The sequence below is a fragment of the Emydura macquarii genome, unplaced genomic scaffold, assembly GCF_026122565.2.
Source record: "Emydura macquarii macquarii isolate MOO-44397 ecotype Brisbane River unplaced genomic scaffold, CSIRO-AGI_Emac_v2 contig_1002, whole genome shotgun sequence".
In the NCBI taxonomy this organism is placed as follows: domain Eukaryota; kingdom Metazoa; phylum Chordata; order Testudines; family Chelidae; genus Emydura; species Emydura macquarii.
This window is the reverse complement of record NW_027131139.1, coordinates 1,679,127-1,693,596: the sequence shown is the minus strand read 5'-3', so window position 1 is coordinate 1,693,596 and position 14,470 is coordinate 1,679,127. Positions and strand designations below refer to the sequence as shown.

Below are 14,470 nucleotides of genomic sequence, written 5' to 3'. Positions count from 1 at the left end.
TATCACAATCTCAGAAACTGGAAAGGGTTTTAGACTAGCTAGCTGTTTGAGACACTGTGGGTGTCAGCTTGGTGTCCTGAGGCAACCTCTGGGTGAGAGAGAGAGGGGCTGATAGCAGGATGAAGCCTTCACGTAAGACCAGCCTCACTACACCTTGCCCAGGACCGTGTTGCTCTAGCATGGCAACTCTCCTGGCCCTCGCTTAGGAGGGAGGATGCACACGGGCTACCTGGGACAAGCTTCCCCCCCAGGATGGGGACAGGAGCATGCAAATGCCTTCCTTTCCCCTAGAGCACAGTCAGGAGATAGGGACAGGCTTTCCTAAACAAACCTCACCCTTTTAAACAACTTCATCACAAGCAGGATTCAAAGAAATGTCAGTACGACACCAGCTTTTAAAAAAAAAGAGATGAGTTTATTCCATGATCAGTACAGACCAAATGCATATTTACTGTATTAAAGTAAAACCAATCAATGACTCCAGCGCTTGCCCAATACTGACATACCAGTATTGTACTGTATAGTGGGTATTTATGGCACATAACGTTTTAACAGTTCAAAGAATAAAATTAAAAGAACATACACTGAAGGCGCGTGGGAAAGCGCCCTTGCTAGCGAGTGAGATTTGACAGGTGGTGGAAGGAGCCTTTTCAAAACTGCCGCCTCCACCTGCCCTCCTCTCAGCCACTCTTTTTAGGTATAAAAACTTCTTTTTAAACTATATTTTATGACATTTAAAAAAACCCAAAATGCAGCTTTCTGGTTTTACAGTTAAAAATATAGACTAAAAGTTTGAAACTGAGCAAAATAGAAGCAGTGTCTTTACACCGAGTTTTTGGCTCACCAAAAACCTCAAACAAATATATGCCAACTATAGTCACTATACAATACAGCCACGGTCAAACACTAGTGACAGGGTGGGTAGCTTCCCCTGGTGTTATTGGTTTCCCCACTCCACTCTATAACGAAGAGACAATTAATACCCAGTCAAGAGTTGAGCAGTGCCAAACTGCCTGGAGGAAAAAAAACAGACTGAAAGAAACTGACTTTGGTTGGTAGTCTAGCTCCAGTTCCCGGACCTCCACACAATGCTAAAACAAAAACCTCACTCAAATGGCCAGTTACACTTGACACCTCCACTGTACTATTCCCTTTTTCACAAGCGAACACTTACAGAGAATGGCTCCCAGCTAAAGGCTTGTGGGAAATTAAGTTAAAGGCAAAGCCAGTGATGAAAGGACCAGATACAGCTTGTGTATTTTCCCAGCTGGACCCCAGGTCTCCCATTCTTGCCAGGATTCTCCCATATGCAGCCTCTCAGTGAAGAGCATCTCGTGCTGTCGTGACACAGCATTGTTTATTCATAGACATTCTGTAACTGAGAACCCTTATGGATAGAAAAGGTGTGAAGAACATGAAGTCCTGGATATACTGTGAATAAGTTTGGCATAGAGAATGTTGAGTGATCAGGGCACCCTTCCCAGCAGCTGCATGTCCAATCAAACCTAGTACGTAGTTGGCTTGTCTTGGTCGGTCTTTCTTCAGTGTGTGAAGGGGGGCAAAAGATAAACTGTAAGGCAGACTCTGCTGATCCTTCTGAGGCCTTGACTGAAAGATCCGCAACGGTCACACATGCAGAAGGGCTGCAGGAACGTTCCCCCTCCCAGCCGCCGTTAACACTATGGAGAGTCAAAGATTCGCCGGGAAATTAAAGAGTCAGGAGAAGAAAACCAGGCGCTATTAGAAAAGATTCTCTTCGAATATTGCCAACAAATCGCTCTGGAAATTCATGTCGATCGTAGCTGCCATCTGAAGGGGGAGAGGAGACAGGAGAATTACAAAGGTTGTGGAATTGCCCTGGGAACACTCGCAGGATGGGGTGCTGCACTTGACCAGGAGTTTGCTGGGCTACCTAAACTTTTTACTGGTAGAATCAAATCTAGCTCTTTTGCCCTATAGAACTGGACCCAAGTCTCCTAGCACGGCTGTCTGCCAATCTGCTGAAGTTGGGAGTCTCCACTCAGTTCACCCAGGCATCAACATCCCAGCGAAAGCACTGTGGCCTGCTTGTAACCCCTGGACATAAACCCAGCATGCTCTAGGACTATCAAACTAAATGCAGAGTGATGCTCTGCCACTGAGCTCACTACCTGAACATCTGCCCTCCCATATCCCCTTCCCCACTCACCGCCTCCCTGCGCCTTCGCTCCTGCTCCCGTTTTCTGGCCATCTCTCGCTGTTGATCCAGCATGGACTGAGAGGACTGTGGCTGAGAGCTCTGTGCTTGGGGCGCAGAGGCTGCAGCTGACACCTGCTGCTGCTGCTGCTGCTGTTGCTGCTGCTGTTGCTGCTGCTCCTGGCGTCTCCGGACTTCTTCCTGAACTCTGCGTGCTTGCTCCAGGGCATCCTCATCATCACGACTCCTGCCAAGACCCAAGAGCAACATTAGAATGGTGGGGTGCTTTGTGCACACCCGTAAGGCATGGCAGTTTCTAATACAGCTCTCTAGGGGTTCTGCAGGGTCCCTTCTTCCACACCCTGGGCTGGCTCATCATTGCTGTGATGAAGAACTATTTGAGAAAACACCATCCTAGAGAGGGAAGAGATGTCTCAGATTTGGCTGATTCAAACTTGTTCCTAATGTGACCTGTATCTTAGAGCATCTCATGGATTCCTCCCTTCTCCATTGTGATTCCATAACCTTCCTGCGGCAACTCCAGCAATCACCTGTGAAGTCACCTGAGGAAAGGACTCAACGTGTTGCATTTTTTAATGCAAGATAGCAGCTGGAAACAAGGAAGAGCAGCCAGCATCACGTCCAGCCACCTCTCCCAGGAAGCACTCCCTGGGGATCCCAGCTGGAGAATGGGTGTCTAAGGGGTTTCTCACTGTGGAGTACGTTGCATAGTCGTGACACTCCACACTGTGCTATGGAAAGTGCTTAGCACTGAGAGATTCTTGCTCATGTTGCTTCTTGCGTAACTGTGGTATTAGTCAGCTTGAGAAGGAGGAACCAGCAGCTGTTACCCAGCAGCACAGCCAGGTACCTAAACCGTATGAACCGTGAACAGAGTATGACACTGGAGCGCTACAATTTGCACTGGCTCCTGAGTGGGCATGGAGACCATCTCTTCTTGAGCCCACCATGGACACACACTGTGAGTATGTACAGAGTGCCTGCACTGCAGTGTGTAAGTGTGTAAGGAGCTAGAGAAAAGGCAGCCTGGACAATAGGGCCATGTCTGGTTTACCCCTCAAAAGGGCAGTGGGAACAGCCCCACCCTCACCCTTTTCTGGTTGACCATGCTGCAAAACCCGTCTTTTCCCAAAGAATGAGGCAGTGGCTCCAAGGCACCATGCTGCCGAGTGAAGCAAAGAGCAGGATGGAGAAGTGACTGTCCACCTGGATACAGCCCCATTCCCACCCCACACACAGCACCCTGGTATCATGGAGAGACGAGCTTTAGGAACATCAAGATACAGATGTGCAGGCCTCTCACCTCATCCTCTCCTGCTCCCGCCTCAGTCGCTCCTTCTCCTTTTCCACCTGTTCTGCCTGAGCTTTGAGTGCCTTCTCCCGCTCCTCCTTCTCCCGCGCTGCCCTCTTGAAATGCTCAAAGCTGTCGCTGGAGGACTTTGCTGTGGAGGATGGAGTGGTGGGGGGTTTCTGGACCAAGCTTGCCCACGAGCCCATGTTCTTTATTTTCAGATCCTATGAAGTCAAGGCGGCAACATTAGAGAGAAACTGGGCCATAGTTAGCAGGCAAAGCCCCCAGCTAATGTTAACAGCACATAGGAAACTGGGCCATAGTCAGCAGGCAAAGCCCCCAGCTAATGTTAACAGCACATAGGAGCATGAGTCTGGCAGGAGACTTAGTGCTAGGCATTATGGTTGAATTCACAGAGACATAGTAAGAGACCACAGAAAGGGGGGACCCACAGCCTCCAGCACTTGTGACCTGTTTCAATCCAGAATGACAGCTACTGAAAGAGGAGGTTACTTACCTGTAACGAGGTTCTTTGAGATGTGTGATCCCTATCTGGATTCCACTGAGGGTTACACATGCAAACCATGGGCCTCAAGTCAAGAGAATTTGGAAGTAATGTCTGTTGGTCCGTGCATGCTTCCAGCTAAGGTGATAAAAGGTGGGGCAGACCGACAGCATCTCTAATTCTTTTTCCACTGCAAATCAGACAGATCCATAGCAGAGAGGAAGGAGGGCAGGAAGTGGAATACAGATAGGGACAACACACATCTCAAATAACCTCCAATTACAGATAAGTAACCTCTTCTTCGAGGGATGATCTGTATTCCTCTGAGGGTGATTAACAAGCAGTACCTAGGTTAGAGGAGGATGAGGATGGGGGTCGTGTGGAGAACTGCCATACTGAAGGAGGCATCTGCCAATGAGTCCTGTACTAAGGTGTAGTGCGCTGCAAAGGTCTCAAATTCAAAATGGCTGCTCTACATATGTCCATAACTGGCATGTCCTGAAGGGAGGCCATTGTCGAAGTCTGAGCTCTTGTCGAGTGAGCCTGTACCCCGTGAGTGGAGGTATGCCAGACAGTTGGTAGCAGAGTGTAATGCAACCCAAAATCCCTTTAGAGAGCCTCTGGGTGGAGATGGTTTGTCCTCCGAGTCTTTCTGCTTCTGCAACAAACAACCTAGGGAACTTCCTGACTGATTTTGTTCCTAACTGGTTTTGTTCCCTGCAGGCAGAAGTCCAGAGCTCGTCAGACGTCCAGGGAATGGAATCGACGTTCCTCTGCAGATGCATGTGATTTCAGAAAGAAAACAAGTAAGTTAATGGACTGAATGATGTGAAACTGGGAAATGACCTTTGGTAAAAATCTGGGCTGTAGACGTAGGGGGAGACTATCTTTGTGGAACACTGTGAAAGGCGGGTCCATCATCATAGCTTCAAGTTCACCGACCCTTCTCACGGAAGTGATAGCAACAAGGCAGGCGACTCTCATGGAAAGGAGGGACATGGAGCACAATGCTAATGGTTCAAAGGGTGGTTTCATTAGCATAGAGAGAATTAGATTCAGGTCCTATTGGGATGTGATCGTTTGGACAGATGGAAAAACTGTGATGAGGTCTTTCCAAAACCTAGGCGTTAGTGGGTGTGTAAAGACGATGTAACCTTCCACTGGAGGGTGGAACACGCTAATCGCTGCCAAGTAGACTCAAAAGTTGAGGGTGAAACCTGATGACTTCAAGGACAGAATGTAATCCAGGATCGGGGGATCCTTGCCAATTCAGGCAGAAGTCCTTTTTGTTGGATCCAAGATGAGAAATGTTTCCATTTGGCTCGGTAACATCACCTAGGGGAGTCCTTCCTGCTGTTGGGAGAGCATGTCTTGCACAGCCAGAGAGCATGTGCATTATAGAGCAGATGCCCATCCAAATACCTACTCTGAGGTGGAGCATATGTGGACTAGGATGCCTCATCTCACTGTTGTACTGGGTTGGCAGATCGGGAAATGTGTGGATGGGAATTGGTGGATGGGATGACATGCAGAGGAGATTGGGAAATCAGAATTGTCTGGGCCACCGAGGGGCAATCAGATCACCGTCGTTCCGTCTCGCTGGATCTTGTGCAGTATTTCAGGCAGGAGCAATAAAAGAGGGAAGGCGTAATTGATTTGGTCTTACCAGGAGAGTAGGAGAGCATCCTGAGGGTGGTGACCGAGGCCTCCTCTGGAGCAGTATGTGGCACATTTGCTCTTTGTTTGTGAAGCGAACAGATCTCTGGTCAGGGTCCCCCATCAGGTGAAGATGTCGTGTATTACTGAATCATGACATTCACACTTGTGGCCAATCACAAAACATCTGTTGAGTGAGTCAGAGAATACATTCGGTGTCCCTGGAAGATAGGCTGCAGACAAGAGGATCTGGTGATCGATGCACCAATTCCAGAGATTGACTGCGTCTATGCAGCGCGATTGATCCCATTCCTGTTTGTTAATATAGAAAATAGTGGTGGTGTTGTCTGACATGATGAGAGTGAATGAATGGAAGAAAAGATTGACATACCTTTCCTATAGCTCAGCGTTCCAGGATATTAGCGTGCATCCTGTATTGTCGGGGAAACTATGTGCCCTGTGTCATGTGCCTGTCCATACGGGCTCCCCAGCCTACCAGAAATGCATCAGTCATGATCATCTTGCCCAGGGAGGAAGGGAGGGAACACCCACACATACACAATGTGGGTCTGGCCACCATTGGAAGGATGACAGTACGTTGGCAGGGACTGTCAGCATGAAATCCACGGAGTGACGGCGTGGTGAGTAAATGGACTGGAGCCACATCTGAAGGCAGCAAAGGTGGAGTCATGCAAAAGGGGGTCACATATGCACATGAAGCCATGTGGCTCAGGAGGGACAGGCAAGACCTGGCTGATACATAAGGACTGCTTACAATGCAAGTTATGATGTCGCTCACTGTCTGGAACCCGTCTTTCAGTATGTAGGCCCATGCTGTGACTGAACCAATCGCAGCCCCTACTAAGTCCAGAGACTGCGTGTGATCTAGGATTGATTTCTCGACATTGACTCCAAGTGATGAAAGGAGGTTGAGCAACCTGATGGCTGATGCTTGGGCTTCTTGCCTGGATCATGCAGCTAGAAGTCAGTCACCGACATATGGAAACATGAAGCCCCCAAAACATCAGACATAGGCCACTCTGATGAAGATTCTGGGAACAGTGGTTATTTCTGAAGGGGAGCACCCTGTACTGGAAATGGTGGATGCCCACTGTGAATCTCAGGAAACATCTGTGGACTGGATAGATATCAATGTGAAAATAAGCGACCATCATAAGAGAACTGTAAACCACATGGCTTTTTCTATGGATGGGATAATTGCTGCTAGCATGACTGTACAGAACTTGAGCTTGTGACTGAGATGTCGGAGATCAAGGATTGGTCTCCACCTGCCTTTCTCCTTTGGTATCAGGAAGACAGACGAGTAAAACCCTGTTTCCTGGTATTCTGGGGGAATACGTTCTAATGCTCCCCACTGTAATAAGGAGTTCATCACTTGGGTGAGGATGCTGTCATGAGAATGGTCCCTGAAGAGGGACAGGGAGGGCAGTCTTGGAGGAGGTAGCATGATGAATTTGATCATATAGGCATGGGGGATGACGTTCAACGCCCACTGGTCTATAATCATTACACTCCAAGCATGAGAAAAAAGTGCTAAACAACCCCAAAAGGAAGGGGGTATAGTGTGGCTGTGAGGTGGCAGACACAGTGGTTGGCGGCTTTTGGGGTCGCCTCAGAAATACCTCTTGGTTGGAGGTTGTAGCTGCGAGGTTGAAACTTGAAAATGGGACCCCGGGGGCAGAGACTGCTGAGTCTTTTGGAGCTTCCTCGGGGGCTCAGAAAGTCTCTAAAGCCAGAAATAGGGGAACTTCTAGCATTGGGTGGATGGTGGGAGAAGGAATTTGTACTTCAGGGGCAGGAGTGAATGGTGGCTCTGGAGTCCTTGATAGAATGCAGCGATTCATCAGTCTTTTGGTTTAAAAGATGGGATTCATCGAAGGAAGGTCTTCAACAGTGTTCTGTACTTCCCTCGGGAAATCAGAGAAATGGAGCCAAGATGCCGTACTAATACCTATGGCTATAGCCAGGGACCTGCAAGAGGTATCAGCTTCTGCCTGGAGGGCTGTTTTGGCTACCAGCCTCCCTTCCTCATTAAGCGCCTGAAAACAAGTCGGGTCATGTTGTGGCAGGCTATTAGTAAATTCCCGGAACTAAGTGTAATTCAGGGAGCTGTACTTGGCTAGTAATGCCTGATAGTTCATGATCCTGAATTGAAGGCTAGCCGAGGAAAATACCTTGCATCCCAAAAGGTCCAAACATTTGTCCTCCTCATCAGCAGGTGTAGATGGAGAGTGCTGTTGCTTGGCTCATTCAGTCACCGCTTGAACAACTAGGGTGTTTGAAGAAGAGTGCCAAAAAATGCAACTCAGACCCTTTAGCAGGAACATAACACTTTTCGGCCCCTCTGGGGTAGCTGTGCATATGGGAGGGGTATGCCACACTGTCCTGGCAGGTTCCACAATAGCCTTCTTAATTAATAGGCAGCACAATTCTGGCTGGTCCCAAGTTGTGGAGGATGTCAAGCAACTTATGCTGGGGGTCCTGGATTTCTTCCAGTGGAATTTGGAGTTCCCCTGTGACTCTGCACAACAGTTCCAGAAATTGCCTGAAGTCATTCAGAGGCAAAGGGGATTCTGCGGTCACTGCTTCATCCGGAGATGAAGAGGGAAATCTTGCCAGTTCTTGTGGCACTGCTGGGACCAGACTGAGGTGCACCTCCTCTACCAACAGATCCAAGCATCTGCTTGAAGGATCCCTTAAGAGGGAGGCAGGCAAATGTTCCCTTGTGGACTGGACTAGTTCCAAGGGAGGGGGGTACTCGGACTAAGGTCCCCAATACAGCCAATAGGCCAGATCCAAGGAAGGTTGTGATGGCCCCCATGGCATAGGGGCAATAAGACATAGCTGGTTCCTCTCCCAGTTTCGATTTGTCAGAGGAAGAGAAGGTGGACTCTGGTTCAAATGGCGGTACCATCAGAGCCAGAAGGGTTTAGATCATCGGCGCGGATGGTGAGAGGACCTGTACCAGGGCATATCTCGTGGTAGGGAAATAATTTCTCTAGAGATGGAGGGGCTGGCTGGACGGGGTGACTGTGTCTGGCAAGGTGAACATGTCCTGGGGCTCAGATATGGTTCCAGATCTCCCCAATGTCAGAGGTACCCTCTCCTTAGCTGATACTGTGGACTTTCCCAGACTAGGAAGATCCTGTGTCTTGTGTGGGGCTAGTGATGATGGCACCACTGGACAGGTGCTCAGAACTGCTCGATTCCACTGATTGTGGGACTTCTTGTGCCTATAGGACTTAGTGTGAGTTCCATCCCCATGGCTTGAACTTATGGAAGGAGCATCCACTTCCTTTGGATAGAAGGAAGACTTAGTCCCATAGGGTCAAAGGAAGTTTCCTGCCGGTACTGGCTTTGAACATGGTAATGGGAGACGCACTCCTCACTGATTCACACTGATGTACGGGGGAGTTCGCCAGCTTGGGACCGAATGAGGCTTCATGGCAAGCTCCAACTGGTGCTTCTGGAGGTGGGGTGCCTGACTTTCTCAGGTGCAGCTAGAGAAAGATTGGCAAATACTGCACCTGGATGTGATGTGAGCTTCCCCCATGCAGCGGAGACAGCACTGGTGAACGTCACTGACAGAGAAGCAGTGTGGGCAGGAGGCATAGAGTTTGATGCCTGAAGTCCTGGGCATAGTCCAGTACCCACACCCGGGTACGGGGTGTGTGGGCATGTTGGATGAAGAAAAAAACCAAACTCCAATCTATTTAAACTAAGTGCTAAAACTGTGATAAAATCAGTAATAAACTGGTAAAACTATGTATAACTATCTTAATTAAAGGTGCAACAGAGAGGAGGACACTGCAAGTTTTGACCTGCACCAGATGGCAGTGATAAGGAACTGGAGACATGATTGGTCTGCCCTGCCCTTTGTCACCTAGACTGGAAGCACGAGGTGAGCCAGGGTGCATGTGCAGACCAACGTACACTACCATTGGGTGCATGGTACACATGTGTAACCTCTCAGTGGAATACAAATAGGGACCATCACTGGAAGAAGGTGGTATATTACCATCTGAACGCTATTCAGTGGCATGCATGACATGAGCCAGTGATCTCACTTTACAGCTCATGGCGCCCATCTTGTCAAGCCACCACATCTGCACACCTTATTGATGTCAGAGGTGTAGGTCTGAATGGGCCAGAGACTGAGTTCCCTTCCCACACACAGGGAGTCCTCTCTGCATCACAGCGACAGGTGGGGGATGCTTGCCCTGCTGTGCTCAGATGTTCCTGGTCTGCAAATAGAGGCCATCAATCCCCATGGCTCTCAGCCAGGCTCCTTTCACTCACCAGTGCCAAATTCCCTTGTACAATCATGTTAACATTAAAAAAATTGGGCCCAAACTTTCATGAAGCAGCAAAGATAACAGTGCCCTTCCTCCGCCCTAGACTCTGTGACCCAAGAGTTCTCAGGGGAAGCTGAACTATTTACTGTAGGGACTGATCCTTGAGCTGGGAACCCCAAGGATATTCCAGCACCCATAAAAATATGAGTTAAGATACACTGATGGGAATATCATTTTTTAGCTCCCAAGCAGCCAGCCATTACATCCTGCTAATGGGAATAAATCATATCTCACAGCACTGCTGCACACGTCTCTTCAGCTAAAGATCTCAAAACACTTTACAAACAACCCATTCCACTGCAATGGACAGGGCAGATGTAATCTCATCATTTCAGAAATGGGGACACTGAGGCTCAGAGGTGAAAGCAGTTGCCTTCTGAGCCTCACGTTTGTTTCTGCAGGCATAAGCTAACTAAATTTGTTAGTCTTTGAAGTGCTACAAAGCCTTGTTTTTGCTAATTAACAGTGTTATTGTAGCCATGTCAGTCCCAGGATAGGAGAGGTAACATTTTATTGGACCAACTTCGGTTGGTGGAAGATACAAGCTTTCAAGCTACACAGAGCTCTTCTCCAAGTCTGGGGAAGGAAGAAGTCTGAACTTGAAAGCTTATCCCTTCCACCAACAGAAGTTGGTCAATAAAAGAATCCCACCTACCTTGTCTCAGTGTAGTTTAAAATAGCACTGTGCTTACTGGCTATATGGCACACAGTTGCTCTACCATTGCTGGAGGCCAGGATGGCCCTCTGCTGGTAGTAGCATGCATCCACTTTCTGCACCCAAAACAGACAGCATATTCCGCTAACTGGGGCAACTGAAATGGTTACCAGTGGTGAGAGGGAGAGATGAGCACCTTCCTGAACTATGTGAAGGGTAGGGCCTAGGAATGGACCCAGGCTGATTCCCAAAGTAATCAGACACCAAGCACACCTCCCACGGCCTAATGCAGGGCTGCACACTAGTGTCTATTTGTTCAGTACAGTTAAAGTTTTCCTTTATGTCATTAAGTGACCCAGCAGATCACACTGATTGAGTTTTGACTTTTGCTGCTATTCAGCTGGTATTTTATTTTGCATCCAGAATATTGAGTACTAATCCCCATAGCTCAGAAACCAGTGGAGGGCACAGCAACAGGGAGAGAGAGCACTAAAGCTAGCTTCCTCTGGTGAGCCCCACTGCAGCATGAAGAGACAGGTCTGCTCAATCTGGAATAAGACATGAGGCCAAGTCTGCTCCGGGGTACCCCAACAACTTTGGCCTACAAATTTTTAAGGGCTTTTTCAGTATCTCAGAGTTTCTGTGCCCTACTCCCACAAAGAATATAGCCCAAGTGCTGGAGTGTGGGCAGGTCAGACCAGGCACTAAACAGCCCCTTTCCCCAAACCAACTGCATCCAGGTGTGGTGAATTGTTACCTTTTTAGGGGCGACGGGTGTTTTCAGTTCCTGTTTTTGTCTGTCTTTGTCCTGTACTCCAGGTGGTGGTACATTCTGCTCAGGGGGTCTGATTACAGGCCGCCCACCCTCCATTGGTTTCATTTCTGTTCCTGCAACAACAGAAATCATAGTAAGAGACTATTCCTACAGGCTGCCAAGGTGTCTGAATCTTGCCCCTTCCATCCCCATTGTGGAGGACAGGCCAATAGACATTGATGTAAACGCTCAGGCTTTCACCACGACCAGCAATCCATTTCTCTATCTCAGCCTTCAAAGGGAAACAGACTAGCCTACGTTATAACCAAACTACACATTCAACACTAACAGTGCAGGGGCTCCAACTCACTTTGCTGGATATGTGCAGGGGGTTTGATGCTCTCTGGATGCTTGGGAGGATCCTGCCGCAACGTAGGACTGAATGTTTCATTTCGGATGACCGGTGAATGCATCTTTTCTTCCTTCGCCACCATGGGCTGGGACTGCACAACAGAGGGTGTTCTCAGCTCCTGCCATATTAGCACATTGAGATGGTCAGTCACTAGCCAAACACCTTCCTTGATGTAAGTCCATCCCCACATCCACAGAGCCAGTAGCATCCTGAACAATCCACCAAGAGGATCCCACAATGGGGCTGGCCCTAGCTTCTAATGCATGCGCATGGAGTGTGCACTGCTTTGGGCATGTGCCCGAGCTACCTACACAAGTTGGTAACCCTGAGCAGGACTTTTGGGACCCCACATTCAGGCTATGCCTTCCTTTACCTGTTTTTTCGGCTGGATATTTTGCTGAGGTGGTGACTGGTGGCCCAGACCCTGGAACTGGGGCATCTGTGGGGAATGCATCATGAGAGGGGAAGGCGCTTCCCTCAAGTGACCTGGAACAATTCAGCACCAGTCAGTTAACCTGTCATCACTACTGCTTACCCACATATTAACCAAGATGAGGACTGGTCCTTGAGTCAGAACCCGCAACATACTGCTCCAAAGGGCTGACACTGTCTGCAGGTTGAGTTTAGCCCAGGCAAACCAGACAGACATAGGAAGACTCCAAACCAGTTTGGCAGTATCCACAGTAGAGTCCTACCCCTCAGTACTTCCAGTTGTCACATGGATTGCACTGCCACATGGCATGCACTAATTTAGAAGCAACTTGACTCTGTCATCCAAGCCAGCACACAGCCATACACCTAGCTGAATCTATTTATTGTTCTCCATAAGCCGGCCAGACTTGCATGGAGTGGTATTCACATGGGGGAACCTCCCACCAGCCTTCTCACTGTCCGGCGTGAGGCCAGTACCATGGTGATCACAGGTACATGTCACAATGCATAAGGGCAGTCAGTGGCTGGGTGGTGGAAAGTGAAAAGGGTTTTGTTGGACTTCCCTTTGGATTTGGCCATGAAACCTAGGGACTTCATTCTGGGGCACAGAAAAACTCCATCAAAATTGACACATTCACATTTTAAAGAGTTTGTAGGCTCCCCTGCACAATTTCTTCCACTGAGATAGCTCTGTGATGAGAATCACTGAACATTTACTATGTGAAAACTCTCACCTTACACTTCTGTGCCCAAAGAGTCTCTCTTGCTCTCTGTTCAGGAATCACACATACACTTTAGGGCATAGAAGACTGAAGGAGCACCTGGGGACATGCATTTAATTTGCTGTTCACTGACATTTACAAAGGAAGTGAGCTTTCCTTTTTCAGGCTCTGGTTGGACTCAGTCAACACACTAATGCTTTAGAGAGGTACTCAGCAGATCGTGTTGGGGCTGGGGTGGAAGCAACTGAATTTCACTTGTCTGTACCGTTTTTTGGGTTTTTTCTTAGTCTGCGCTCCATTGTTATGGCTTTCTGGGGTAGGTGTAACAGCTCACACAAATCCTATATAATGGTTTATGGCAGGAATGGAAGAATCCTGCATCCATTTAAAACTGTTGGGGGAGCTGAAAGAGGCAGGATGTAGTAATTCCAATTGGAATTTAACCAAGGCACCATGACAAACACCCCCCTAACTCGAGATCTTTAATAAACCAAAGTGATCCAGGTCCCCAGTTTTAGGTTTAGTTTGAAAGACAGCACCTTCAGCAGCACCCCGCTGGGTGCTAAAGTGCTCTGGTGCTAAAGAGAACAATGACCTATAAACACGTTCTGCAATGCCTGGGTTTTCTTTGGAGGTCTCTCCTCTCCCATCAAAATCCTGCTCAACCCATTGACATCTGAGAAGGTTACAGTCCGAAATATGATGGCTGAAGGCCACTGACACATTCCTTTTATTTCTCCTACACACACACAGTTCAATGTTTAGCATAGGAGGAAAACATTAATAGCACATTCTGAAAATTGCACTCTACCCACCAGCCAGGAATCATTACTTAACATCTTCAAAACAACGTATGGGTAAGGAGAAGCAACAAGAAATCATGCTACATTTTTAAGACCGAGAAAAAAATGTGTCCTACACACAAGAAATGAACACCCATCTTCCTATGCATGATTACCTTGTAACACCGCTCGTTAGAACAGGTAGGAAAAATATTCTTCATCAAGAGCACTATGAAGGAGACTAGACTACCATCAGCTCAAATAATCTTAGAAGGGTTTAACACCTGCTCATAGCTAGGAGGGCCGAGGGACCAGTCTGAGCACTTAGCTTGAGACTTTCCACCCACCCAGGATATCTGGGTAGAACCATTCATGCATTTATATGTGCTTTCTGTTTGGAGCTAGGAAAGAAAATTTGTTTCCTTTTCAGCTGCGCCTCCATTGAAGCACACACCAAAAGGAGCGTCATTTACACAAAGAAAGCACTTTGGGAAGGGTGCCTGCCATCTGATCACTTGCTGTGGGCTAGCACAACTACATTTTAAATGTTGTAATGCTAGCCTAGCTATTCTTGAGATGCTGCCTCTTTCCAGAGTTTGACCGTCACCAGATTCTATTTCTAATCTGACAAATTACTCAAGGGACAATTTAAAAGTTCTTGGCTAGTAAACAATACACAACAGTCATC

At 48.1% G+C, this 14,470-nt stretch overlaps 1 protein-coding gene across 6 annotated transcripts in view; it reads right to left on the bottom strand.

The window, feature by feature from the left end:
* Nucleotides 1-393: 393 nt before the first annotated feature.
* Nucleotides 394-14,470, bottom strand: part of BRD4 (bromodomain containing 4) — a 192,192-nt gene continuing 178,115 nt past the window's right edge. For all 6 annotated transcript variants that reach the window (XM_067544621.1, XM_067544620.1, XM_067544622.1 and 3 more), the window contains 6 exons: nucleotides 12,220-12,332; nucleotides 11,805-11,964; nucleotides 11,438-11,568; nucleotides 3,501-3,712; nucleotides 2,189-2,423; nucleotides 394-1,809 (listed from right to left, as the gene is read on the bottom strand). In XM_067544621.1, the coding sequence (XP_067400722.1) occupies nucleotides 1,741-1,809; nucleotides 2,189-2,423; nucleotides 3,501-3,712; nucleotides 11,438-11,568; nucleotides 11,805-11,964; nucleotides 12,220-12,332 (920 nt within the window). In that variant the 3' untranslated portion in view covers nucleotides 394-1,740. The remainder of the gene's footprint in view (nucleotides 1,810-2,188; nucleotides 2,424-3,500; nucleotides 3,713-11,437; nucleotides 11,569-11,804; nucleotides 11,965-12,219; nucleotides 12,333-14,470) is intronic.